The sequence below is a fragment of the Apteryx mantelli genome, chromosome 5, assembly GCF_036417845.1.
Source record: "Apteryx mantelli isolate bAptMan1 chromosome 5, bAptMan1.hap1, whole genome shotgun sequence".
NCBI classification, from domain to species: Eukaryota; Metazoa; Chordata; class Aves; order Apterygiformes; family Apterygidae; genus Apteryx; species Apteryx mantelli.
The window spans coordinates 47,400,832-47,426,235 of record NC_089982.1 but is presented as its reverse complement, the minus strand read 5'-3'; the positions used below and the strand labels follow the sequence as shown (position 1 = coordinate 47,426,235).

General features: G+C 35.8%; 1 protein-coding gene across 3 annotated transcripts in view; it reads left to right on the top strand.

The window, feature by feature from the left end:
* ASB5 (ankyrin repeat and SOCS box containing 5) overlaps positions 1-25,404 on the top strand; it is a 40,284-nt gene that overhangs the window by 13,190 nt on the left and 1,690 nt on the right. For all 3 annotated transcript variants that reach the window (XM_013942158.2, XM_067297920.1, XM_013942157.2), the window contains 5 exons: positions 20,425-20,504; positions 21,607-21,714; positions 23,295-23,445; positions 23,580-23,714; positions 24,593-24,784. In XM_013942158.2, coding sequence (XP_013797612.1) covers positions 20,425-20,504; positions 21,607-21,714; positions 23,295-23,445; positions 23,580-23,714; positions 24,593-24,784 — 666 coding nt within the window. The remainder of the gene's footprint in view (positions 1-20,424; positions 20,505-21,606; positions 21,715-23,294; positions 23,446-23,579; positions 23,715-24,592; positions 24,785-25,404) is intronic.

Genomic DNA, 25,404 nt, shown 5'->3' with positions numbered 1-25,404 from the left:
ATACCCCAATATCACTGGCTTGAAAGCTCTTGAAAATTCCTTTTTCTGTTTGCTGAAGCAGAACTTTATTAGAGCTGGGTACTGCTATTCTCCCAAGCTCATCTGCAGTGAGCCTGTACCATTTTCGTTCAATTCTTTTCTGTGTCACAGAACACAGAAAACTCTTTTCTCAAATACATCTCCTAGTGCATGATGGAGCCATGCTTTTACTCAGCTTGGGATCCCTGCTGCCTTGCTTTTTCTTGATTGTGGTTCCTTGTATTCTGAGATCATACTGTGTGAACTATACAACAGAACAGACAGACACTTGCCTTGTCTCTCATTGCCTTCACTGCTCATCCCTGGATACCATGAACAAGAAGAAATAGCCTGAATTAAATGCAAAGGGTAAACTGTAGAAATGGGCCAGAAACAGTTTCAAACCTAAAGATCTTTTCACTCTTCAACATTGGAATAAATGTCAGATATAATATAATTTTGCATGTGTGTTTAAATTTGCAAACCAGAGAGAGGGGCCTATGTCCCAAAGTGGGGAATAGCTTGCTGATTAGGAGATTTACTTGAGATGGATTTATATCATGTGTACTCCATATGATTTAGAAAGTACTGAAACCCAGGATTTTCACATTTGAGCATGTAGCATCACACCACTGGATCTATTACATGTGTGTGAGTATATGTCTGTGTGGGTGTATGTGTGTTCATGTATTTGCTAGAGTAGAGGGGGCAGGACTGACTTTCTAGCCTTTTGGCAAAATTACTCACGCAGGATATGGTAGTTCCTGCTCCAAATCAAGAAGAATTTGTCATCAAACACTTCCAGCTAGCTCTAAGGGGGATCATTCTGGATAGACTGACACACAGTATGAGTAAGGAAGGAAAAAAACTGGGGAAAAACTAGAGGGAAAGGAATAAAATGCATTAGGTTAGAGGATGAAACAGCCTGTCCTCTGTTATCTGTTGCTGAAGCCAGGAGACTTTAGTCTGATCATTCATCAGATGTTTGAACTACTATAGCTAAATAAAAATGTATTCAGCCTTATAGTAGTTGGCCCATGTGAAAGATGAAAATTTATCACTGTTGCATGTTACCGTTTTGCTGAGGTAGCAGAGGTTTATATTGATCTTAAAGGCTCCAACACATGGTAGAGTTTCTGTTTTTCTGCTTGTTTTTTTTTTTTTTTTTAAAAGCAATTGTTTTGTGCTTAAGCTATACTTTTCACAGCTGGCTCTGGGTGTGTCTAAATTTTTTGCTGCACTCAGTGTTTAGGCCTAGATTTGCAATCGACCTAAGCATGCGTTCAGCTAATGTTACATAATAATCCTAGCTCTTCTGCACACATAATGCTCCTCAAAATTACTATTTCATCTTAGTCCTTTTGGTACCTTTGCTCTGTGTTCATAGCAGGATAACATGTTACTGTCTCTATTCGCACCTTGTTGTGGGAATTGGTTTATTTATGTTTGTAAAGCACAGTACACAGATACCTTAGTAGAGTTTTTGGAATACAATGTAACAAAGTTTCTTGTTCTAAGCCACTAAATGATCAAATTAAATACTGAATGTCTGCCTAATTAGTGATCTTCTGTGTTTTTATTAAACAGAGAAGTCTCAGCAGAATAAAACAAAAAATAGTAAAATAGCCTAATTGAAGGTTATAATTAAGAAGTAGTTCCAGTTAAAGGAAATGTTAGTTTTTATTTTCTAATTTTAACCTGATTACATATTCTTAAAATCCTGTTAGTGCTGGTGTTTTCAATTTGCTTGTAATACTGTAAAGTTACTTTTTGCTGTTATAATGAGTGGGCCAGGATCAAATGCTGTAATTCTGTAGAGGAAAAGGGCCTTCAGAAGTAATGCACTACTAGCAGCAGGCATTATCTCGTGTTTACTGGACTGAGCTTCTGAACTATAATAATCCTTTCTTTTATGAAACCTGTATAAATGACATTTTAGAGTACAGAGGAGCAGTAGTTGATGGAATTCCTTTTATCAAACTGCAGGTATATAGGTCAGTGCAGGATTTGGGCCCAAGGGATCAAACATTTCTTGGCTGACTTCCTTTGTTTTGCGACTCTTTCTTTGTTAAATACAAGGAGACAGGTTCGCCTATGTCATCTGCCCAGTGCAGTCTTGTTGCTAGATTTATGTAGGGAAAAAGGTCATATTTTGTTCCTTAATATTTCAGGAACATTTTCTCTCCAGTTTGGATAGTTACCAGCCTACTGTGTTAAATCTGTCCTTTGGATCTCGTATGAACAGCTGGATTGGAACAGAGTCCATAACTAATTAGAAATGATTATCTTATGTGTGTGGCATTGAAATATAAGAACTAGATCAGTGTTCAGCACCAGATAAGACCAGAAAAGTGCATCTATAAACTCTACCAGTTGTAAATCACATTAATTTGTTTACAGAGATCAAGTCTGAATCAAACTTTCCTTTTTAGAACTGCAGAAGTGTACAGCTGAAAGGCACCTTGTGAGGTTATTTGGACCCATTTATGATCAAACGTGCATAGGTTTTCTGTGGCAAATGTTTGTCCAACTTGTTTTTAAAATACTTAGTAACAGGGAATTCTGCAGCGTCTCTCTGTATCCTATTACTATTTTTACTATCATCATAATTGGAATGCTTCTGACTCCCCCCAAGATCTAACTAAATCTTTATTTCTGCAAACTAAATGTATAAATTTTTAGTTTAATAATATTTATTATAAAGTATAATTAAGCTATTTATCAGTTGTACTCCATGTGTGAAAAGTAATCAGTTTAAAGACTGTTATCATGGATCTCTTCCTGTCTTGTCAGGAATTACTGTAGTTGCTCTCCTTTGGACTTCTGCCAGTTCATATACATCTTTCATGAAGTCTAATGTTCCAGGTTAAACAGAGTGCTCCTGCTAAGACTTTATTATTGCAACAAGTGGAACTATTAGTTGTATAAAAGTGGAACAGTTATGTCATGTACCATGTATATGATACCCTATGTAATACCTCCTGGAATGATGCCTTTTTTTTTTTTTTTAACAGTAAATTATTATTGACTCAGTCTGTAGCCCACTACAAACCCCATGTTATTTTAAACAGTAGCACTATACTATGCACTTGCTTTTTCCTGTCTAAATATGTTATATTTGTCTTTAGCTAACATCGTGCTCTTGATTAAAGACAATTTCTCCATTTTACTCAAATCAATTTGAAGTCTGTTTCCCTCAGAGCAGTTGCAGTACCTCCAACTTAGCATCATTTACAAGTTTTATAAAGATAAATATAATAGTCTGTCATGTTAAATACCAAAACACTAATAGCACCAAATGCATGATAGAATTCTGTAGACTTTTACATTTGTTTATAGTGGATCAATTCTTGTCTTAATAAACTATCAAAATTTAAATCTTTTTTTTTTTTTTTTTTAGTGAAGTCAATGATATTACTACTATAAAATAAGTAAATGAAAAAGGGATCTATTCTATTATAAAGTACCCATTTACTGGATTATTTTTAACTTTGGCACTGATCTTGTAAATACTAGTATACACGTACTTGCCTCATTGAATTGAGAGGGACTGATTAGTTATTTAGAGCCAAGTAATTTGCAATCAGGGCCTATAGTTGTGTTTTAAATAAATTATGATGCCTACCTTTTCATGCTGAAGTGAATATGTATCATTATTCTAGAAAATTCACAAAAGTCAACCTTTTATTCATTTCTTTCTTTTACGGAAACAGTCATAGTGCACATAGGTGTATTCAGTTTTAATATCCTGTGCCCTACAAAGTGATCTACAAAGATGAACTTACTTGCAAATCAATTTTGGGATTAATTATATCCTTAAAGGGCTATCCACAGTGACAGTGATTTGCAGAGTAAGATTACTTCTGTCAATGTATTTCCATAGCATAAAGCACAAGTAGTCTCAGAAGCAGAAAACGGAACCCAGGAATCCTTTCTCCATAATCCTTTGTCCTTCCTAAAACATCAAGACAATAATTCAGCTGTTGTCCCATCTTGCTGGAAACCAACATTAGAAAGGAAAGGAAAAATGATTTTTTTAAAAAATTTCCTTCCCTTGACAAATTCCTAAAATGTATAACTAATACATAACAGATTGGCAATCACTGACTGGTATCACTACCCTATCAACACTTAATAAAATAAAACCAGTTAAATCCACCTAAACATTACCCTTATCTTCATTCCTCTGTCTGCAGTCTATTCATATCAAGATTGAAAAAAACTGAACTGAAGTGTGACTCTTTTCATGCCTGTATACTACCAGGTCCATTTATGAATAAAGAATTTTATAAATTTTATAAATCAGGATTATTATTCTGTCATTCTTATTTATAATACTAAAATTCAGAATGTGTGTGTGTGTGTGAATATAGATATAAAAAGGAACTTTAAAATGAAATATAATCTCGCTATCATATCAAGTATGTGGAATTTAAAGGACACCTAGTTAAATTGCGGTTTGATGTAATTTTGAAAGAAATATTTTAATATGGGCTCTTTCTATTTTAAAAAGAAAAGAGGGAAAACAAGAAAAAAATCTATGAAAGCAATTACCAGAATTCTCAGATAAGTAAATCCCTTGAATCTACAATTGAAAGTTCTGGGGCACGTTCAGAGGTTACTATTTTCTTAACTCAAATATGACAGTTTTTCCAATGTACCTATATTTTATAATAGTTCTTAGTGGAAATGCACTTCAGAATTATGATTTGAAAATGCCTTACTATGCTGAGAAAGAGTAAGCTTGTAGACTGAGAAGGATTTGGCTTTTGGCACCTGCAAAGCAACTGGTAGTAGGCATGTTCATTGAATAATTTTACAAATTTGACTCTCTATGAAGTGGTTGCACTTTGGCACAGAAACTTTTTTTGCTTTCTTTGGAAGTAGAGTGTATAAGATGAAAAGCTCGACTCTTTCTTTCCATTTGAGCCCGAGGTTCATTTTTATCTTTATCAACAGTTTCTTGCTACAGTGTTCCTGTTTTGTTTTTTTTTTGGGGGGGGGGTTGTTTGTTTGTTTGTTTTTCATGACTGCATCTCAGTTTCATGCTTGTTTTGGATATTTCTTTCTTACTTTGTGCCCAAATTGTGTTAATCTGCCTTGAGAATGAAAAAATAATTTTCATTATCCAAACATGGATAATCCATTGAAATGAATGGAGTTAATTCATATTTTTCATAGCTTTTATATCAATGTGCATGTGTAATCAGGTAGTTAGCACTGAATTATTTTAAACTAGGATCCTAATTTATGTTTTTTCATCCTTATAAGTGTGAAAAATTCAGCCATAATAAAAATGAAAGTTGTCAATCTTGAAAGCAGTTTTGCTGAACAAATTTGGCTGAATGGCCAGTTTGTCAATATTATAGGGGAGAGAACCCTGACTACATGCTCTTAGTAACAGTCATATTGCTTCTCCTTTTTCCCTCTTAAATTATGGTAAGAAGATTGCACTGAAATATCCGAATCCAGACCTATGAAGAGTTAATAACTCAATCTCTTGTACAGCTGTTGCTTGATACAAACTGGAGGATCAAAAGCAACCTTTAGACTCTTCCTACCATACCAGCTACTGGTCATATCACGAAAGTGCTCTATATTTACAAGTGCTGCATTGGAGCTTCAGCTGATTTTTATAGTTCCTTTGCTTTAGGATGAGGCAGTAGGGCTGCAGTAGTAAGTGATCACAAACTATAAGTGCATGTATCAAATCTTAAGACTTGTTATTGGATGTTATTGGGTCCGTAGGATATAAACTATACTGGCAAATATTGCTCAGAGCTTAGTTTATAAGGAAAAGTCCATACGTTGATAATACAGATAATTTTATTATTTTCCATTCATAAACTTGTGTAAGGGAAAAAGATTCTATTTCTATCTAAATTAAAACTGATATTCAGTAACTGTCAAAATGCTTTTAGCTGCAAGCAGACGGTGTTGCAGATGAACTTTCCTATGAAAGAATCATTTGGCAGAAGTTAACAAACAAACAACAACAAACCATTAGTCATGTGCTTATACAGATACCTGGGGTCTGATGCACAAACTAAGTACTTTGACAACATGAAATTGAATTATGCTTTTTATCCTATTTTTTAAATATTACTGTCAACTGCCTGTACAGGTCTTCAGAGAATATCACTTTAAGTAATTATACTACTTTAAAATTATATTTGAAAATTATTTTAAAGCAGAATTTCTATCTGTAGAGTTTGAGTATAGATTCTCAAAATCTATTGTATATTTTTTGCAGAAATGGAGAGTTGAATATGCCCTGAATTCTTTTAAGTTAAAAAGTCTACTGTTGAATGAAAATTCTTATCTATCCTTCTTTGATGTATATGCCTTGACAATGGATGGTAGGAATGCCCAGTACATTAGTTATTCCTAGTTATCCCAAATTAGGCCATCCATGGGATTGTCTCAGTTTAAGATGGGAGTCCCCATCATTTTCAGGATTATGAGACTATGTGAATAGTATTAAACCTCATGTTTCCTGCTGCTTCTTGTACACTGAGCATTGCTTGGGCAGACCTAAGAAACCAGGGCCATTAAATACAACTCATAAATTTGAAAAAAGGCTGTGTTTTGCTGTTAGAGCTGCACTGTTTGGAAAGCTTACATTTTTTTAAATTAAATTTGGAACTGTAGTGAATGATTAGAGCAATGTTTTCGTACTATTCTATTCTAACAAGTTGCAATTGAAAATGTCACTCAGCAACAGTTGTTAGGTAGGGGAGATAGGCACAAGGCATTTTCTCAACTTGCATTCCACAGAGATCACAGTTCTATTAATAAAAGCCATATAAGACCTCTACTAGCTTCCTGGATACAATAAAGATTCATTTAGTAATGATAGGAATATTGTATGGCATACCTATTCACCATACCATTCAGTGTAAGGCACCACATTTAGCATTTGTTTTTCATACACTGCATGTAAGTTAATGGTGTAAAAATGCTTAAGATAATGTGAGTGCCCTTTTTAAAAGCTTCAGAAGGGAGATTTTTCTGATGAGTGTATCACCCCCTCTTTGTATGCTAAATAACTCTGCCAGAGAAGAGCCATACTCAAAAATAATTCTCGTGATTCTAGACACTCGCTTAAGATGACGCAAATAACACCACATATCAACAAGATACCAGATCCTCCTGTGAAGAATATATAATCTACCTTCAAGGGATTTTGGTGAGGGTTATGGGATGGAAATAGACTGGCATGGCAAGTCAAGCAGCCAGAGCTCTGGCATATCTGTGCCAGCAAAACACAAGCACATCTGTTGGCAGGCACTGACTCTTCCCTCACCTTAAAGAAAATCTGACGCTACAGAAACCTCTTGTGAATGTGCCTGCTGGAACCTGTTTGCATCCTTGCTTCCCTGAAAAGAGCTGAGGTATCCCATTACATGTATTCCTTCATGGAGGTTTTCTTTGTTCACTTCCCTGGGAAGAACATTACCACAAGCTCTGTTTCCTGAAAACCTTTACACATTTTCATCAGTATCATTCATGTTTGCCTCCTTGAAATTTGTGTCTTTTCTGAAGGTGGACCTTTTACTTGTCACCAACATAGATACTTTTGGCATGCTTGATTTGCATGTTCTAAATTAGCTCATGTGGAAATCCTCTTCATCAATTGATTTATTTTTCTGGATGAAATGAGTAATAAGCTTTTGAACTACAAGCAAGTACAGAATGAAACAGTGTGAACTTTGATGTAACTTAGAACTCTGTTTTTTAAAGGTACTTAGCAATAAGACTAAAAAATGATCCTGGAGCAAAGGATAGAGCGATCTACCTGCAATGGCAAAGACAACTGTTGTTAAAGGAAAGCCATTAGGAAATGTCCAGTATTAGATTGGGACAAGCTCAGATGTACCATCTGCACTGGTCCATTTTGCAGCAGTGAGCATAAGGCAGCATGGGAAAACCAAAATAGCATAGTTCCCTGAAGGTGATATTCCTTCCCACAACCATAGATTTGTTGTGGCTAGGGTTCTGCTATTCACAGTCTTCTCTTGTAGGAGATGTTCTCAAACATTTGCAATGCAAGCAAGCAGAGAGTGAACTTCTGCCAGGGTTAGATGATGATGGCTTTGGGGGAATGCATGATGTGCCTAAGTACTGAGCTGTTTTCCTGATTGCAGCAAGACTGGCTGGTTGGTCATAAATTCATTATGGCATGCTCTATCTGTTGCAGTAGTGGATGTTATTCTTTGCTATGTCTTCCTGGCATTAGATAAGATCTCTGTCTTTATAGCTGTGTCCTCATACTAATTAGCTGAAGATTCATCTGTGGTGCTCTGTACAATTACCATGCCAGCTACTGGTATCATGCTTTGTCTCTTCCATCTCTCCTCCAATATCTGAAGCCTGGACTTGTTTGGCAGTTGCATTGGACATGTTGACCAGCATCACTGCTTTGAGTTGTTTTTCTTAAGTGCACAGATTAGAAAATATGCTGTTATCACTGTCTGTCTGCATGAAGAGATCTGGAGGGTGCACATTGCAAACCCATAAGGGAAGAAATGTAGTAAATGTATCATTGTTCCATATTTGACTTCTGTGATGGCTGAGGCAGAGCCTTTATTGATAACATCAGAAATTTAAGCCCTTTCTAAACCTTCCAATCTGGTTCCAAGCATCCAAGAGTGCAAGGCCTGCAAAGTGTTAAAATCTTAGGGAGAAGAGGTAGGACAACTAGTAGTTATCCATGCTATCACTATCTTAATAATAATTTGGACTTCCAAATAAGAAGCAGTGACAATACCATACAAGGAGGCAGGAGTCTGCAATAGGCTTTTTTTGGTGCTTATGGTGGTATAGGGAAATGACATTTCCTGCTTGTTTGATTGCACTAATAATGCTAGAGGCATATGTTTATAATGAACAACTACCTTCTCTATAACTATCTGATTTTGATTTTGATATGCACCAGGTTGGTTCCAGATGAGTGTCAAATGGTGCTTGACTGCAAGCCTCATATGGGGAAATTTCTGAGCTGGTTGGCCTGCACTGGAAATGGACAGGAAATTTTTGCAAGCAAGCCACTACAGTGTTTCTCGTAAAGAGAATATGAGAGACATTGTAAATGTGGTCAGATCTTCTTATGATTCTCAAGTACTACTTAAAAATAATAGTGGCAGATAGTACACTGGTGTGCATAAATAAATAATCTTGAAGGTATGACCATTTAAGTATTACCTGCTTATCTGCTGGCAGTTGGCAAGATGTGGAGGACAGAGGGCTGGGGCTGGTGACACCTGGGTAATGCCTAGGCTTCTGGTTGTTTGCTAATGATTGATATCATCCTATCGGCCACAGAGCATGGCTTGATGGAAGTATTTGATTTAAAAAAAAAAAATTTTTTTTTCCCTGTCATGCTACTAGAGCTTTATCACTGTACTGCTATGGTACATTTAATTTCCTTGGTGTTGAGTCAGCACTGCAGGATGTAACAGTGACCCCCACGGCCTTTTGGGATGCAGTGTTTTTATAGGTAATGGTGTTTCTGTGATTATTTCCCCAACTTGCTTAATATTGGCCTCTTGTATAGGAAAGAATATTCAAGATATCTTCTGGTTCATTTGTGACAATGCTAAATCACAGGCAACTCCTAGGGTACTGGCACTGAGATCCAGGAAGCCTGTCCATCATGTCACCTTCTATTTACAGTCTATGTATCATACAAGGAGGAAAAGGCAGTTTCATGTCCTATTCCAGAGTTCAGTGTGGCAGGCTCCGAATAGTCGCTGTAACCCCATAACTATACTGGTTGAAAATCTAGATAGAGTGGCTGAACCTGAAAGCACAAAATAGTTTGGGAAGCCTGGTGGCACATCACTTGGCTAAACTGAGGAGGGTTGCACACAAAAAAGGACTAATCTGTGGCATTTGAAAGTAGGGCAAATTTACCCAGTTCTTCCCAGGGCAGATTGCTATTTTTGGAGTGTGGACTGTTTGTATCAGGCTGCATCATGTGTTGATTTTTGGTGTTGTTGTTTTAATTAATGCATCTTCTTATGTATTAACTAAATGGCATCTCTATGGCATTACAAGCAGCCTTCAGAATAGAATGGGCTCCCCATTGAAATAGAGGAACAAAAATTTCTTTCCATATCCATTCCCACCTGTTAAGAACACAGTTGTCCCCACAGAGTAAACTCAGCTATTTGCTGGCACACAAATGTTGAAAGTGTAGTAATGTTTATTTTTATAACAATCTGGATAAAAAACGTTGTGAAGAAAATTTCTTGAAACAGTTCTCCCATTATAAATTAAATGGAACTAAATATTAGTGAAGTGCAACATAGTGGATTATTTAATGTTTGCCAGTTAAACTAAGTCAAAAGGCCAAGCTCATCAGTAAAAGCCTTCAGTTTCCTTATTCTAAGACTGTAGTGTCTGCCCCTTCGTCTTGCTCCTTTTGTGCAGGGAGCTGCGTTGCTACCATGGGTAAATATAATCTGAAAGCTTTCCCTGACTGCTTGTGTACCAAGGCAGGTAAAAATATGGTCTACTGTAGTTTCTTAGATAAAAGAACCTATACTATATACTTGGATGTATATTTAGATTTTTGTTGTAAATTTTGTTAGTGGATTTTGGAACTCTTTAAGTGTCTTTTTTATAAAAATCTAAAGGACACAATCTGAGTACAAAGCCTGAGTAGTTTCAAGCATTAATAGTTTTACTACCGAATAAGGTAAATAAATACTTACTTCTGTTTTAAAGTTAATGTAAACTAGTGCATGGATGGCTGACTTGAACAACATTACATAGCAATTCCATGTTAGAGGTGGAAATGAAATAAAGTTCTTCAGTCTTGCTCCAGTTTTAACTCATGTCCATCTCCTCTTTATATCAACATCTCAGTTATATTTTTAAAGCATTTCAATTTGATTTCTGATGTTAGCCTAGCTTTCTTTTAAAAGAACCTTTTCTTTATGTACTATTTTAATGTGACTTTTGTATGGCTTTTGCCCAGAAGATGAATAGTTCTGTCTAGCAGAATTTAGTGCAAAGCTGCTTCTAGAATCCTGAATGGGTAGAGTTTTGCCTTTTTTAATGCATGAAGAAAGATAGTACTTATTTTATATGTTACATTCTGATGTCCTCCAAAGTATTCAAAGTAGGTGGACAATAGTCATTGGTAAGTGTCTATGGGATAGAGATACTTTTCTCAATATCCTTGCCTTGAAGGTGGCAAATTTTTGAGGTAGTCTACCGCCATTGCCAGCTCATTGCTTCGTATACAGCTCTTTGGAGGAGAGTGAGCAGGTGCTGCTGACTCCCTTGAGGGTCTGTCCCTTTGAAGCTGTGGCAGCTGTCTGTGCACCTGCTGTTTCCTTGCTGCTGCAAGTCACACTTCTGCAGATGGTGACGATAATACTGTGTGGGGCTGGAGTATCTGTGGAAATCAAGCAGTATGAACTACTCCCATGCTGTTTGTACCACCTCACAGAACAGACCCAGCTTCCTTCTCAGCTGACAACCTCACCCACAAAGCTCCTACAAAAACATGCAGGTCTTGTCTTCCCAACCCACTGTCAATCCCTGCCCTGCAGTGATGGATGCTTTGCTTGATCTTAATCCTCACCACCTTCTCCTGAAAGTCTTGGGATTCCATCCTAAATGGAAAGGGAATGTAAAACTGAGATGAACCCCAGAGCCATGGAAAATGTAGAAATTGTCATCAGCTATTTGTCACCTGTAGAATAATGCTGATATCTTCCTGACATGGACTTGTGTATACACACAATAAGGTTTCTTGTTAATTCATCATATTTTCCTGTATTTATTTACTTGAAAAAAGATACTACAATTTAACAAGTAATTCTAATATTAAAGTGACATATTTATAATGTGCATGCCCTTTTGCTCTGTTTCAGCTTTTACTTGCAGAGTCTGATTGCTGGATGGGTAGAGGTGTTTATTTCAGTCTGTGAGATATTCTGGCTGATTCAGCTAGCTAGAATCTGAGGAAAACATCTTTCTGAAAGCTGCAGCAGCTCTGTGAGAATGCAGTTTTCTTCTCTCTTGCTAGAATAGAAGTAGCCCACCTACTTCTGTTCTCCTGTAAAGACATTCCAGTCAGGCACACCAGTTCTCATACACTGCAAATTCAAGGTGAAAGATTGCGGCTGCTCCTCCTACCTCCCCTTGTCCCACCTAACTATGATCTTGCCACTTATGTTTTTCTTAAAGACAAAAGAAGGACATAGAAAAAATGTGTATTATTTCAACATTTAAGGGATAAATTTTTGTCAAGTACCTGAAAGAAATAATACTAGGAAAAAAACAGTTATGTTTAGTTTTGTTTAAAAAGTTTACAAATGGCTAGTTTTTATATTAGTAGAAGATGACAGTGAGGAAATACTAGAAGGAAGGAGGGGGAAGGGAAGGGCAGTATGTTAACACATTACTGGTACAAGGAAGTCACTCCATGCTGGAATTTTATCATGGATCAGTTATTTCTTTTTGCTTCTTCCTGCAGATTTCTGTTGTGCGGTATCAGCATGGTGCATGGTAACAAACAAACAAAGAAAAAATTTTGCTCTATTTTTTTGCCCTTATTTTCCTTATATTTAAAATATAGTGACTTGTGCCTCTTTTGATAAAATTGCAGCCTTACTTTCATAATGGGATCAGACTTTCAAAATAACCAATGAAGTCTAGTTTTGTTGGTCAAACCAAGCTTTTATTTATTCAAGATGTAGTTTCCAGTTGACATCTGTAGGATACCGTGTCTCCTATTTAAAAAACAAAACAAACAAAAAACAAAAGTGTTTCATGATTGGATTCTTCCCAACTCCAAAATTTCTCTCAACTGCAAAGTACACATGAGTAAAACCTGATTCAGTAATAATTTTTGTTTCAAGATATCCTTAATAAAAGAATTGCCATCCTGATAAACACAGTTCTATTTTTTCTGGTTTAGATTGCTTGTTGTGCAAGCAACAAAGCAGTGAATACTTATGCTTTAAGAATCTGTTTCCTTTTTGGTTTAACGATGAAAAAATTAACACCTTCTTTCCATTTAAATCATGTAAATAGTTAAGACTCATGCTGTAGCTAAGCTGATTCTTTCTCTGTTTTAAAAATAGAAAATGCTAGAGCAATCCTTCCCTTCCCCCACTGTGTACTCACTAGTCCAAGCTAGTAAATGTTACTGAATGGATTTCAGTGTTGTAGCCATTCTACAGTAAGTACAACAAGATCCTTTGTGAAAAACTGAAAGGAGGAAAAAAAGGTAGTAGAAATTCATTTGTGGATGTTCGTCAGACCAGAGTACCTGCACTAATGATAGACAAGCTTTCCTCGAGAAACAAGTAAATAATGACAACAAATACTGCTGTTGAGAGGAGCTGCACTCACCAGAATCTCCCCAAAAGAAGCCTAGAAAGCGTAGGGGAGTGTCCTGCGAAACGAAAAGCTAGCTGGGGTATTCTGACCAGCCAAGGTTAGTATAGCAGCCATTTCACAAACCGATGGTGTACTGAAATATGCGAAGCTGACCCAGTTTATGATGTTCTAGCTTTAAACTGTTATTTCTTTCCAGCTGTAATGTAAATGCTTGTTTGTTAGTGGCACTTTACCTTCCACGGGTTAACACAAGGGCATTGAAGCTATTTTTTGTTGTTCTTTCTGCACTGAAATCAGCTGATCTAAACTACTCTTCCTTGTTTATCTGCCCTGTTTGTTTTATGCAAGCATTTAAGGCTTACCCTGACTTTTGCTGTCCTGCCACAAGGTAACTGGATACTGAGGGCTAATTGTTTACAAGAGAGAACAGAGAATGAAAGGAGGTGGGGGAGTAACTTTATATGCCAAGTTTAGGGGTAACTGAAACAGAAGGCAACGGAGGAAATACAGGTGACAGAATTACTGCATCCTATGCTAAGATATTAAAGGCAAATTTGTAATTGTAAGGGTTTGCATAGAGAAGTACTTATGAGGTATTTAAGTTACTGGACACAGACATTTTGAGCAATGAGGAATAAACTGAATGATAATAGAAATGTTTAGGACTGCTATATTGTATGTTCCATTTTTTTCTAATTTTGTCTTAGTATAACAAGTGTGTAAAAGAGAGCTTTGAGTAATTGTACAATTGAGTAATTGGCAGCTGAAAGGTGGGATTTTTTTAAAATAGTGATCATTAACCCTAATTAATGACCGTATTCCAAGACTCGGAGCGAGCCAAACAAAAGCAGGAAGTGAAAACTTGATAATGTTGACAATGTGAAATTAGTAAGTGCTTAAAAAGTGGAAGATAATAAAATAGTCAAGGAAAGCAGAGAGGGCAGGTGACAAGAGGGAGAGGTTTGAATATATTTTGCATGAAAAGAATTATGAAATTCCCCTGTAAAACATACCTATATGGCATGTGAACGGGAGGATAAGAAGCATTCTTAAAATAACTTTGCTAATTTCCAGTACTGTCAATTTTAGAATTAAGCAATATTCAAGAATTTAAGCAGTAGTTACTGTAGTTTACCAAGTGACGATTCAACTGCAACAGTATTGTAAGGTTATATTTATTCATTAGTATTAACCTGCAGTGTACCTTTTACCCTCTTATTGTTCGCCATTTGGGCTAAAATTCCTTGATCTATAGTAACTTTTATTTATGAACATTTCAGCTTATTAGATCAGCAGTTTCTAAGAACAAGGGCAGTCTTCATCAGAAGAGAAGTTTTACAGATATTTTGTTTAAAAATGTTAGCACTAGCTGCTCCTTGATATGGATCAGAACAGGCTTTTTTGCCATTTTTATAAAGAATTATCCACAGTTAGCCAAGATTTGAAAATTTCAAAAAATCACAGCAAAATATGGAAAGTAAATTTTTCTGAAGATTCCATCTTAACAAGGTCAGGCTACTTACGGCTTCTTTGTGATGGCCAAACTGCACATATATGCTCTCTGATAGACATCCTGAAGCTTCTGAGAGGCTTCTGTTGTAGTTGATGCTTCCATTAGTTGCATGTTGCTTGAACAGTAGGCATATGTAATAGCAGGTCTGAAGGATCCATACAGGCATCCAAACTTGACTGTCTTCCCCAGCCACCCTAGCATAGCAAGGCCAGAGGACGTCATACTGGAATGCATAATGTCTGCAGATTGTAAAATGGGCTAAAAGTGGCCAAGGGGACAGGAGACATATGTCATAGTAGATTTGGATAGAAGGGAAAAAAGAGTAGAGCCAGACTAGGAAAAGATCTTCAGCCCAATGGCATGAGGGCCGCAACCAGGCTATTTTAGCAAAATCTCTTGGATTTGGCAAAAATCAGCACACTGGGTGCAGCTTTGCTGGCCAACTGGGTACTGTCTGTAGCAGTTACTCTCTGACAGAAGACTGGAAAAATACTGAGAATTATGAGCCCAGCTTGGGCAAAATTACTTGCAGTCTGGTTTAGGGCTAGAGACTATTTGTTGAGCCCAGGTCAAAAATTCCTCCAGACAGAAGTCCTCCAAAATCTGAAGTCAGCTCAGAACATCAGTATTCCTTTTCTGTCAGCTGCTACTTGGAAAGTCCACTGGAAAAACTCTTCTTTTGCTTTGGTTATTAGTGCAAGGAAATTTTAACAGTCTAAGAATACTACCAGCTGCTCCACACACTCAAACCAAAGAATAGGATGTGGGTCTAACAGTCTCTATTGATTACAGAAGTTTAGCGGTTAATAGGATTTTACCTCTTGGTGCTCTTGCTGTGGCATAGTTTGCAAGCTACTTTAGGCTGGACAAAAATCTAGCCAGTTGTTGATCCTTTAGGGAGGTGGAAAAACAAACTGTGTGACTAATGGACAGAGGAAGGAGCAGTTGTTGCTGTGCTTTCACATGACAGGAGAAGGGGCCTGACACGCTTCTTCCTGCATATGCAAAGCCCAGTACGGAGCCAGGAATAACTGCTGCCGCTGCTGCCATTGCCATTACCACTGCCTTTGTGTAGCATAATGTTGCTTCTATACTGGTGGAAGCCAAGCAAGCCATGTTTGGATACTGCTGTTGCTTTTTTAAAGGACTTTTAACAGAGAAACATGAGCCACTAAAATGTATTAAAAGTATGTTGAGTTGCAATTCCAAGCACTCCAAATTTAGGAAGTGTTAAAAGATATATTGCCTATGCCATGCTGATTTGACCTCTGATGTATTATAACACAAAATTTGACAACATGGCCACATGCTGTACTTTTCCACAGAACTTCTGCTCCCTTCAATGCATAAGATGGACTATGTTCTGAGAATGGATTAGGTTTATATACGAAAAAATATGCCCTGTGTATTCCTATTTATTGGAAAGATTAGAAGGCATGTAGTGAATGAGGTAGGAATTCACAAGAAAAAAGGGATAATTTTTTTGAGTTCCATTTCTAAACCTGCATTCTGTTCGTGTATCTGCTGTGGCATCTAGATGGCTCAAGATGAGTCATCTAACCTAAAAGTTTTTTGAGTGGTAATAGTTATTCCTGATACTATCTGAGGCTGAAATTTCATAAGTTCCAAGCTCTCATAACCATAATTGAACAGTGCTTTAAATGTAAGCTATAATGCCTAAATACTCTGGAAAAACTTGATCAATTTGAGCCTTAAAACTCTGTCTTTTGGTTCCTTAGTTATAAAATAGTATGACTGGACAATGTTGCGAAGATAGATTTAGTAAGGGTTTTGAAGTATTCTTTTGTTATTGGGAGTATACCATGGAAAAGACAATACAAATTGATAATTTTATGTTTAGATTGTGGTTTGGATAGCATGTGCTAAAGAGCAAGAGATCCTTTTAGATATGAAGATATAAAATAATTTGAATGCTAACTTATTCATTGAATATGATACAGTTAGTCTGGCAAAAATAATGTGTTAGCATGTAACATGGCTGTATCAGAAGTTGAACTGTGTGGAAAAAATTTTGTGTGGTTTTCAAACATTGGAAGTTGCTGGCATTCGAATTTGGAATGAAATCCCCAAATTTTGAAAGTCTGTGTGATGATTGATTCAAAAGCAATATTCTCTCCAGTGTTCATCAGTGTTTCACTTTCTTGTGTGTATGTGTATACACACACACACACACACACAGAGTAATTATATATGTTATGTTTATAATTTCTAGATATATATCATAATGTATAACTTAGAGGTGAGACTTTCACTGCTGACAGTTACCAAAAACTCATTTTAATGACCCCAAATTGTTAAGAACTTAATTGACACAGTAGTGAACTGCTAAAAGAAAAACCCAGAATGAGTAGCATTTGGTATGCTTTAAATCTTCTATGCTTATTTCTTTTCTAATATATTGTGAGAAAGTAGTAAAATACCATATGAACATTTGGCAGGGCATCCCTTACAAAGCTATTTACTAATACTGATTTTCGAGTATACTAAACTATTGATTCATGTGTCTAATTACATGAGGTTAAAAAAGGAAGCGTTTGTCCTGCAGTCTGTATGCAGTTCAAGCTTCTATTGATTTCACTATGAATTTCGCTCGTGTTGAACTTCCAGTTAGGCTCTCTTGGAAAGCAAATGCACAGATGCTGGCACTATTCAAAGCGCTTTTTTTTTTTTTTTTTAAAGAAACGGGAAAAATAAAAAAAGAACCACTGCCCTTTAGCGTAAGAAAAGAAACTGGCAACTGTTTGAGTTCATATCTTAGAGCTGTGTTTACTGCAGAGGTTTTACAGGTGAAAGTTCATATTACAGTGAGCTGCAGATCTCCTTCCAAACATAGCTGGAGTGTATTAAGAACAGGCCCAACTAGCAAGAACAGATTTTTATTTTGGATTGAAAGACATGAGTAGGATTTATAATTGCAGCTGGCTGGAAGTGCCATGGGGAGATGGAGATTTAGGTATTGTATATTTTGTAATAATTTTTTTTTAACCTTGCCTGTTAATACAATGAATATCTTTATTGTTTCTCTTTAGTGTTTACAGAGCAGGGTAGGCTGCCCTTCCTGGTAAGCTATATACCACTGAGCTTGGAACTAATGTGGTTTCTAAATTTAGTTAGGGATACTTTGCCTTCAGCATCTGTCAGAGACTACATCAGTAGGGACTTAATACATTAACAGTTTTTGAATAGAATATGTTTGCTAATACCGCTGTTACAGACAACAATGAATTGAAAATTTACCATTTATGTTCTTGTTAATGCTTTCTAAGTAACAGACATGGCAAACTTTTAGATTAGCAGGAGGCAGGAAGCTAAACAAAAAATTTAATTCTTTTGAAGACACCGATTTATTTATAAGATAGGCATTTATTTTGAACATGTTCCTGTCCACTTGATACTTAATGATGAGTTATTATGCTTCATGATAAATCAATTGGAATGTGAAAATTTTTTCCAAATTTGGATTGAACAGAATCTTTCTGCAGTCATTATACTTACAGATTTTTTTTTTATAGAGCTGCCAACAAAACTAAGCGTTTTGTATTTAATAGATTTAGCAGAAACAGTTAGCTGTTCAATGTCCCTACTTGAAAGCAGGGAGATAAAGTAGGTCTAGGTGCAAAATTGAGCTTGGAATGGGATCCAGCATCATTTGGTTCTCTAATGTCACTGAAATAAAGACATCAACAGATGTCATTCTTCTGAGCAATCTAGAAGGGAAAGAGATGTAGGAAAGGAGAATGCAAAAAGCATTTCTTTCAGATCCTGCCTGTGTCTCTGTTCTGTTAGGATTATACCTGGTCACAAAAATGTCCTAAGTATGAATATATTTAATGTGCATAAAGACTTAATGACATTTATAATTTTCTTAGTTGTTTTTTTATATAATAGTTAAGTGTCTTTCTTTTTTTTTTTCCTCTTAATTTAGGAATAAAATAAACTGTTGAGCAAGAGAAATTCTCTTCAGTGAAGACAGAGGGACAAAATTTCAAAAACAGTTTCTAAATACAGCTTTTAATTACTTTTGAGCAATTATTGGAAATTAATGTATCCAGTGTTTTTGAAAACTTTCTTGAGTGCTGGTTCTAATAATACTAAGGAAGGAGGAGAGCACTGGTCAAAATTTTCATAGTGATTGTACACATCCAGCTTGTAACAGGATAACTATACTTGAGCTTATTGGAGTGGAAGAGAGGAAATGTTGACACTTTCTAAAAATCAGGTCAGTTTAAAATTTCTCAGCTCTGTTACTGTAGTATCAAGCCCCTTAAAATCCCGAACAATTTTTATGTCTGTATTTTTTACCTCAGCTATTCTCACTAAAAATAAGAATTGCAAGATATTTAATAAATGCAAAATAAAAAGTATAGGGAACAGCATGTGTTCACACACACTCAGACACACACACACATGATCAGAGCTTAGAGCAAATGGTTCTGAAAGAATATTGGAATCTGGATCTTACCTATGGTCCAGCTATTCACACAGATAAAAAAAGAGTACAGGAAACTTCACAGGTACTGGATGCTACAACATAATAGAAATCTTGCATTTTTAAGGCCCAGATTAAAACTTCCAAATCTCCAGTATTTTAGTTCTATAATCAGTTTTATCTAGTCTTATGAAAACTTAAATGTTCAGTTGCGCTTTAATTTTTCTAATTTTTTTTTCCTGTCTCAATAGCATCCAGTGGCACTGAGTTCCACAGTGTAGTTGTAAGTTCTGTGAGAAGATAGTCTTACACATGATTAAGTTTTAGTTTCATAGAATGGCCCCTTTAGTTATGGGAAAAGGAAGCTAGAAGCTCTTATATTTTCCATATTGTCTGTTATTTTATGTTTTTAACTATCCCCTTGTTTCTATTCAGGTTGAACAGTCTTAATCTTTTCGGTCATTCTGTATGTGATTCTGTGCCCATTCTCATCACTAGTCTGTAAAACCCTACTGATTTGCTGAATTCTTTTAGAGTACTGCACAGTACATTCCAGAAAATGGCAAAAATTTTGGGATGGAAGATGGATTCTCACTCTGTATTTCTCTCCTTGCACTTGTGTAGTAGCAGCAGATGAATCTCATCATGAATAGGGATTTCCCTGTTGCATTTCACACACCTTAGCAGCTTTTTTAGCTTTTTCAGGCAGGTCTATGTCTGTTTTAGACCTAAAAATGTCAAAGTGTTGAAGTTTATAAGTTTCTGTATGACAACTACAAAAATAAGTTATATTATTTTGTAAAATTTGATGAATTTATTAAATCACAGAAATATAATCACCATATTAATACTTTGTTCTCCGCTGTACCACAGAATCATTTAATATAAATGCTTACGGTTAATATAACTTAGTTTTTATTGTCTGGAAACTGATAATTTGAAATACAGACTATAAAGGGGAACAATTAATTTCAAAGGACAGTTGACTTCATTCTGTGCATTATCTTTTCTGCTTTGCTGTATTCATTCCAAAATCCTTCTGATTTATATGGTTTACTCAATAAATGTTGTTATTATATAGGTTCTTGGGCAGATCGCTCACCTCTGCATGAGGCAGCCAGTCAAGGACGTCTTCTTTCTCTAAAGACTTTATTGTCACAGGTGAAGGCTGTGTTCTTAAAATTGCTTTCCTTTATAATGTTACTTAATTTCTCAGCATAGATTGTTACTGTGGATTTAGTATGTTTTGCTTTGCTTTTTTTTCATCTGAATGTTTCAGAGCAATTCACATTTGGAATTTTGATAGCATAAGATATAATTTAATACTTAAAATATACTCCCTGTTTTAAAACTTTCTAAAAATTAATCTTTGTATCTGAATGTATATCACTCACCCTCTCTTCTGTCACTCTAGTTCCACTAATTTGAGTCCTCAGGTAAATAGAGCTGGTCAGAAAGATTCTTGTTGATGGCGAAGAATCATTGATTCTGTTTTTTGCTTGATTGTGACTGAAACAAGAAAAAAAAAATTTTTTTAAATAGCAAAGGGAGAGAATGTAAATCACTGAATTTTAATATTGCAGTATTGTTTAATATTATCTGTTACAATACTGATCAATTATACTGGAGAATATATTTGATGTAAGCCAATAAAGATGATTATTAATTTTAAAGAATCAGAAAACACCTACTGCAGAAAATTTCAAGGGCTCCATCATTTTATCAGTCTGAGAACAGTTCTCCTTGCTGAAACCTGTTTGACCTTGAGACAGAGAATCGTGTAAACACAGAACAGTTTAGACTCAGGGATTTGCAAAGTTTTAAAGAACTCCACAGGTGGAGATTCCCCACACTCTCTGGACCTCTCTTCCAGGGTTTGACCACCCCCATGATGGAAGAATTTTCCTTTGTAACTAATTGAATTTCTCTATGTTCCAACTTGTGTTTGTTGCCTCTTGTCCTATCGCTGTACACCTCAAGAGTCTGCTTCCATCTTCTTTACACCCTCTTTATACCTTTATACCCTATTTCAGTCTCTAATATTTCTGATTTATAAAAAGAAGAGCTGAAAGCATATTTTCATTCTCTTATCTACATAGATTGATGAAAGATTCATTTTTGTGCTCACTCAAGATTTATTTATTGCATGTAGAGTTTTAAGCATATTTAGAGTAATATAAACTGTGAATTTGAATAGCAGTGTAAGGAAATGTCTCTTAACAGCTTTTCTATAATCTTTGTATGTCATTCATATCTTGCTTAGGGCTACAATGTAGACACACTAACAATTGACCAAGTCACTCCACTTCATGAAGCATGCCTGGGAGATCATGTTGGCTGTGCAAGAATCCTTCTTGAAGCAGGAGCAAACGTGAGTTTCTTTTTCTATATGAAGTGCAGTACCTTTGTTTAGCTAAGAAGGATATATTCTGTGATTTTTTTTTTAACTGTTATTTCATTTTACTGTCCCTACTGATTGCATTGATTTCATTTAATTACAGTAAGTTGCCATCTGAAAGATAGCAAAGGAAAGTGGTGGGTCAGAGAAACATCATCAGAAAGATGATAGGTTAAAAAACAAAATGAGAGAGAAAAGGATCATGTAAGTATGTATGTAAGAGTAGCTATCAAAGAGAAGAGCAATAACAGGAAAAATAAAGGGGAGTTGAGAAGACAATAAGATAGTTTAATGAATTGGAGAAAATCTGTTAGTAGTGTGTCACCAGCTGTACATTATTTCCCTTCTAAATTACATTAGATTATTTCTCTTCTAAAATGTAGAATGTGTCTCTCTCCTGTATTGGCTTTCTCTTCCTCTGAGTGGCTTGTAAGAGACCATTCTTTTAATCTCCAGAGGATCTTTTGCCACACTGCACCTGCACACTCTTTAAGATTCTTTGGACATAGTACAGAAGAGCACTGGCTCTTTTCTTTGTTCCTGAAACAGGCTCTCTATCTGTTATCCCAAAACAAAAATGAGATTCATAGATTGCTTTCCACTACGGTCCAGGCTGACACGGGACTGTCCAGCAGTTTAAATGCATACTTTTCCAAACTGGTGTTCTTTATGGAAATATTGGCCTTGCATGTCAGTTTTCAGAAACATGTAGAATAATGTCTACAGAAGAAAGAAAATGTATAAGTGTGTTCCAAAAACAATTCCTTTCTACTTCAGCTAGCACAAGGGATTCTAAAGACACAAAACTATAGATAATATAGACAAACTTATAAGAACAAATTTTATTTTCCCCTCTCTAGTTTTCTAGTACTTTTGATCATTGGATGTGGGGGAAGTGAGAGGGCATGGAAGAGAATATGCCAGAATCCTGGAGGGATTTCTCTCCAGATATTTATGTCCCTTCTTTCAGTATCGTTAGCCCTCAGAAATTTGCCTGCTCTCTCTCTGTCATTCTATCAGACTGCGAATATTCAGTTGTTCTGGTAGATGGCTAGGTTGGTATAAAAACAGCGAACCTCTATTATTAAGCCTGTCTCCATCCCATGAAATATCCAACACAGAGGTAAAAAAATACAGAAGAAAATGGCAAATAGTTCCCACATTTAATATGGAGCATGCAGTCTGACAGAGGTACGGACAAAAGGTCCCCATTATTGCAACACAATATGTAGATTTTGATTTTCTGTACCAATGAAAAGAGCTAAGTACAATTACTTTTGAAAATTAAGTCATTTATTGCCTGAATATAAATGTGTGGTCTTCAGTATACCAGATGTATTTAGTTTTATTCAACATAGTTTAACAAGAATAATAGTAAACTAGTTTCAGCTGAGGAGTGTGATGAGAGGATGGTAGCACAGGGACTCAGCAGTTAAGCTATGTTATTCTAAGCGGTAAATTTGTTGGTATTTTAATGCAGTTACTACCTATATCTTGTTTAAAAATTTACCCTTATTTCAATTCTATTCTTAAATAGATCTTATGTATTCTAGGTAAATGCTACAACAATTGATGGAGTGACACCTTTATTTAATGCATGTTCAAGAGGCAGTGCATCATGTGCTGAGCTCTTGTTAGAGTATGGTGCCAAAGCTCAGTGGGAGTCCTGTCTTCCTTCACCAACTCATGAAGCAGCCAGTAGAGGTAAGAAATTAGCTGCTGAACAAAATGGAATAGTTGACAAATGTCTCAGCAATAGCATTAAGAAATGTGTCCAGTTTTGTCTATGAAACAGATTACCGAGGTCAAGCAAACTCTGTCATTCTTTGTACTGATAGGTCACAGTGAATGTCTGGAGGTACTGATATCCTGGGGTATAGATGTGGACCAAGATCTTCCTCACTTAGGAACACCTCTGTATGTAGCATGTGTTTCACAGCAGATCCATTGCATTCGAAAGCTTCTCTACGCAGGTACGTGAGTATTTAACTAAAGATATTGCTAGTATTTAAAGTAAGTTTACAGTACCCACTTTTGAAGTGAGCTGTGCTCAGTCATCAAAACTAGAACTATTGCTTTCAAAGCTTTACTTGCAAGTTTACACACAACATGATGCATGTTTTTCGCAATAGTTTATTGTAAATCTTTCACCTTTAAGGTGTAGCAAGCATATGAGGGGAAAAGGGAGCAAGACCGGTAATAAGGGTGTTCAAAAATTTCAGCATCAACTACAGCTTTGTAGATGTTTATTTTTGGTAGGAAAAAGTAAGGTAAATTAGAAAGGAATTTTAAACAGAAACCATTGTGCTTTCAATAGACCTTCTTCAGCAATGTAGTCCCACTCTTTTCTGTAATTTCGCATATTCTGATTCATCTTTTTACAAACTATAGAGGCCGAGCTGCAGAGAGAAGAGGTAAGGTAAAAGGCATTTGATTCCTAAATTTCATATTATATATTTAATGTCAAACAAACAAGAAATGTTGGTGGTTTGCTCTGTTTCAATCCAAATCCAGGGACACAATCTGCATTGTTACAGGATCATTTGCTATGTTGATAAACACCTTTGTGAATTAAACATATATTTGAATAATTTCAGCCAGAGTGGACCATCACAGCCTTGCTAGCATTACACCAGGAGTTTTTCTAGTTAATTGACACAATAGTGGTATGCAGTAAAATTCATAACGTGGCTAAATTCAGTGTGGCATTCCAGGATGGGGAAAGGGGTGTGGGTGGGGGTGTGTGCCTTTTTTTTTTTCTTTATTGATCTAAGATATTAAGCACTCTCTTTACTTAATGATCATTTTAATTAATATGTTCTTCTCTCTCTTTATGTTTGTATACCACCAGGTGCCAATGTGCAAAAAGGAAAGCATTTGGAAACCCCACTACATGCTGCTGCCCAGCAATCTAGTACAGAGATCGTAAACTTACTCCTTGAATTTGGGGCAGACATAAATGCCAAAAATACAGATTTTGAGCGGCCTGTAGATTTAGCTCCCCCAAGCAGTTTAGTGGAGAGACTGTTGCTCCTCCATGAAGGTAAGCGTTATAAGTATGTTTTTACAATTATAAGGTGTATTCTTGGAAAAATATGGAAATGTTATAGAAGCTAATACTGTGCTGTATCAAATGAATATGTTTACATTCAGCTAAATGCATTTCTAGCTGTAAAATTACCCAGTAATATTTATAGTCTCAGAATATGTTGACCAAGCAGCATCAGAATTTATACAAGCTGAAAAAGTATATTCTTATGTTTATTAGGTGTTTCCACAGTTAGTCATTGAAACTACAATTTTTATTGGCTATCTCAAAACTTGTTAAAAAGAAACAAGGTATTTTAATTTCAGATTAAATATATATTAAGTTTTGGCCAGCTATCCCAATACTTTTTTAAAATATATTTTTAAAGTACCTATAAAGCACTTCATTTTGATTGTAGGTAAAAAGTAAGTATGTATTGAAAGTATGAGTTTTTTGGTTAAAATCTTGTCAGCTTGCACAAGGCATAATATAAACTGTTTCAGTCCATTGCCAGTTATGTATACCAATGCAAAGACAAAGATTTTTAAAAAAATAGAATATTAATAAGCTATCATATATGATTATAAAGTATTCCATATGAGACAAAGTCTACAATAAGAAGTTTCTTTTTTGGA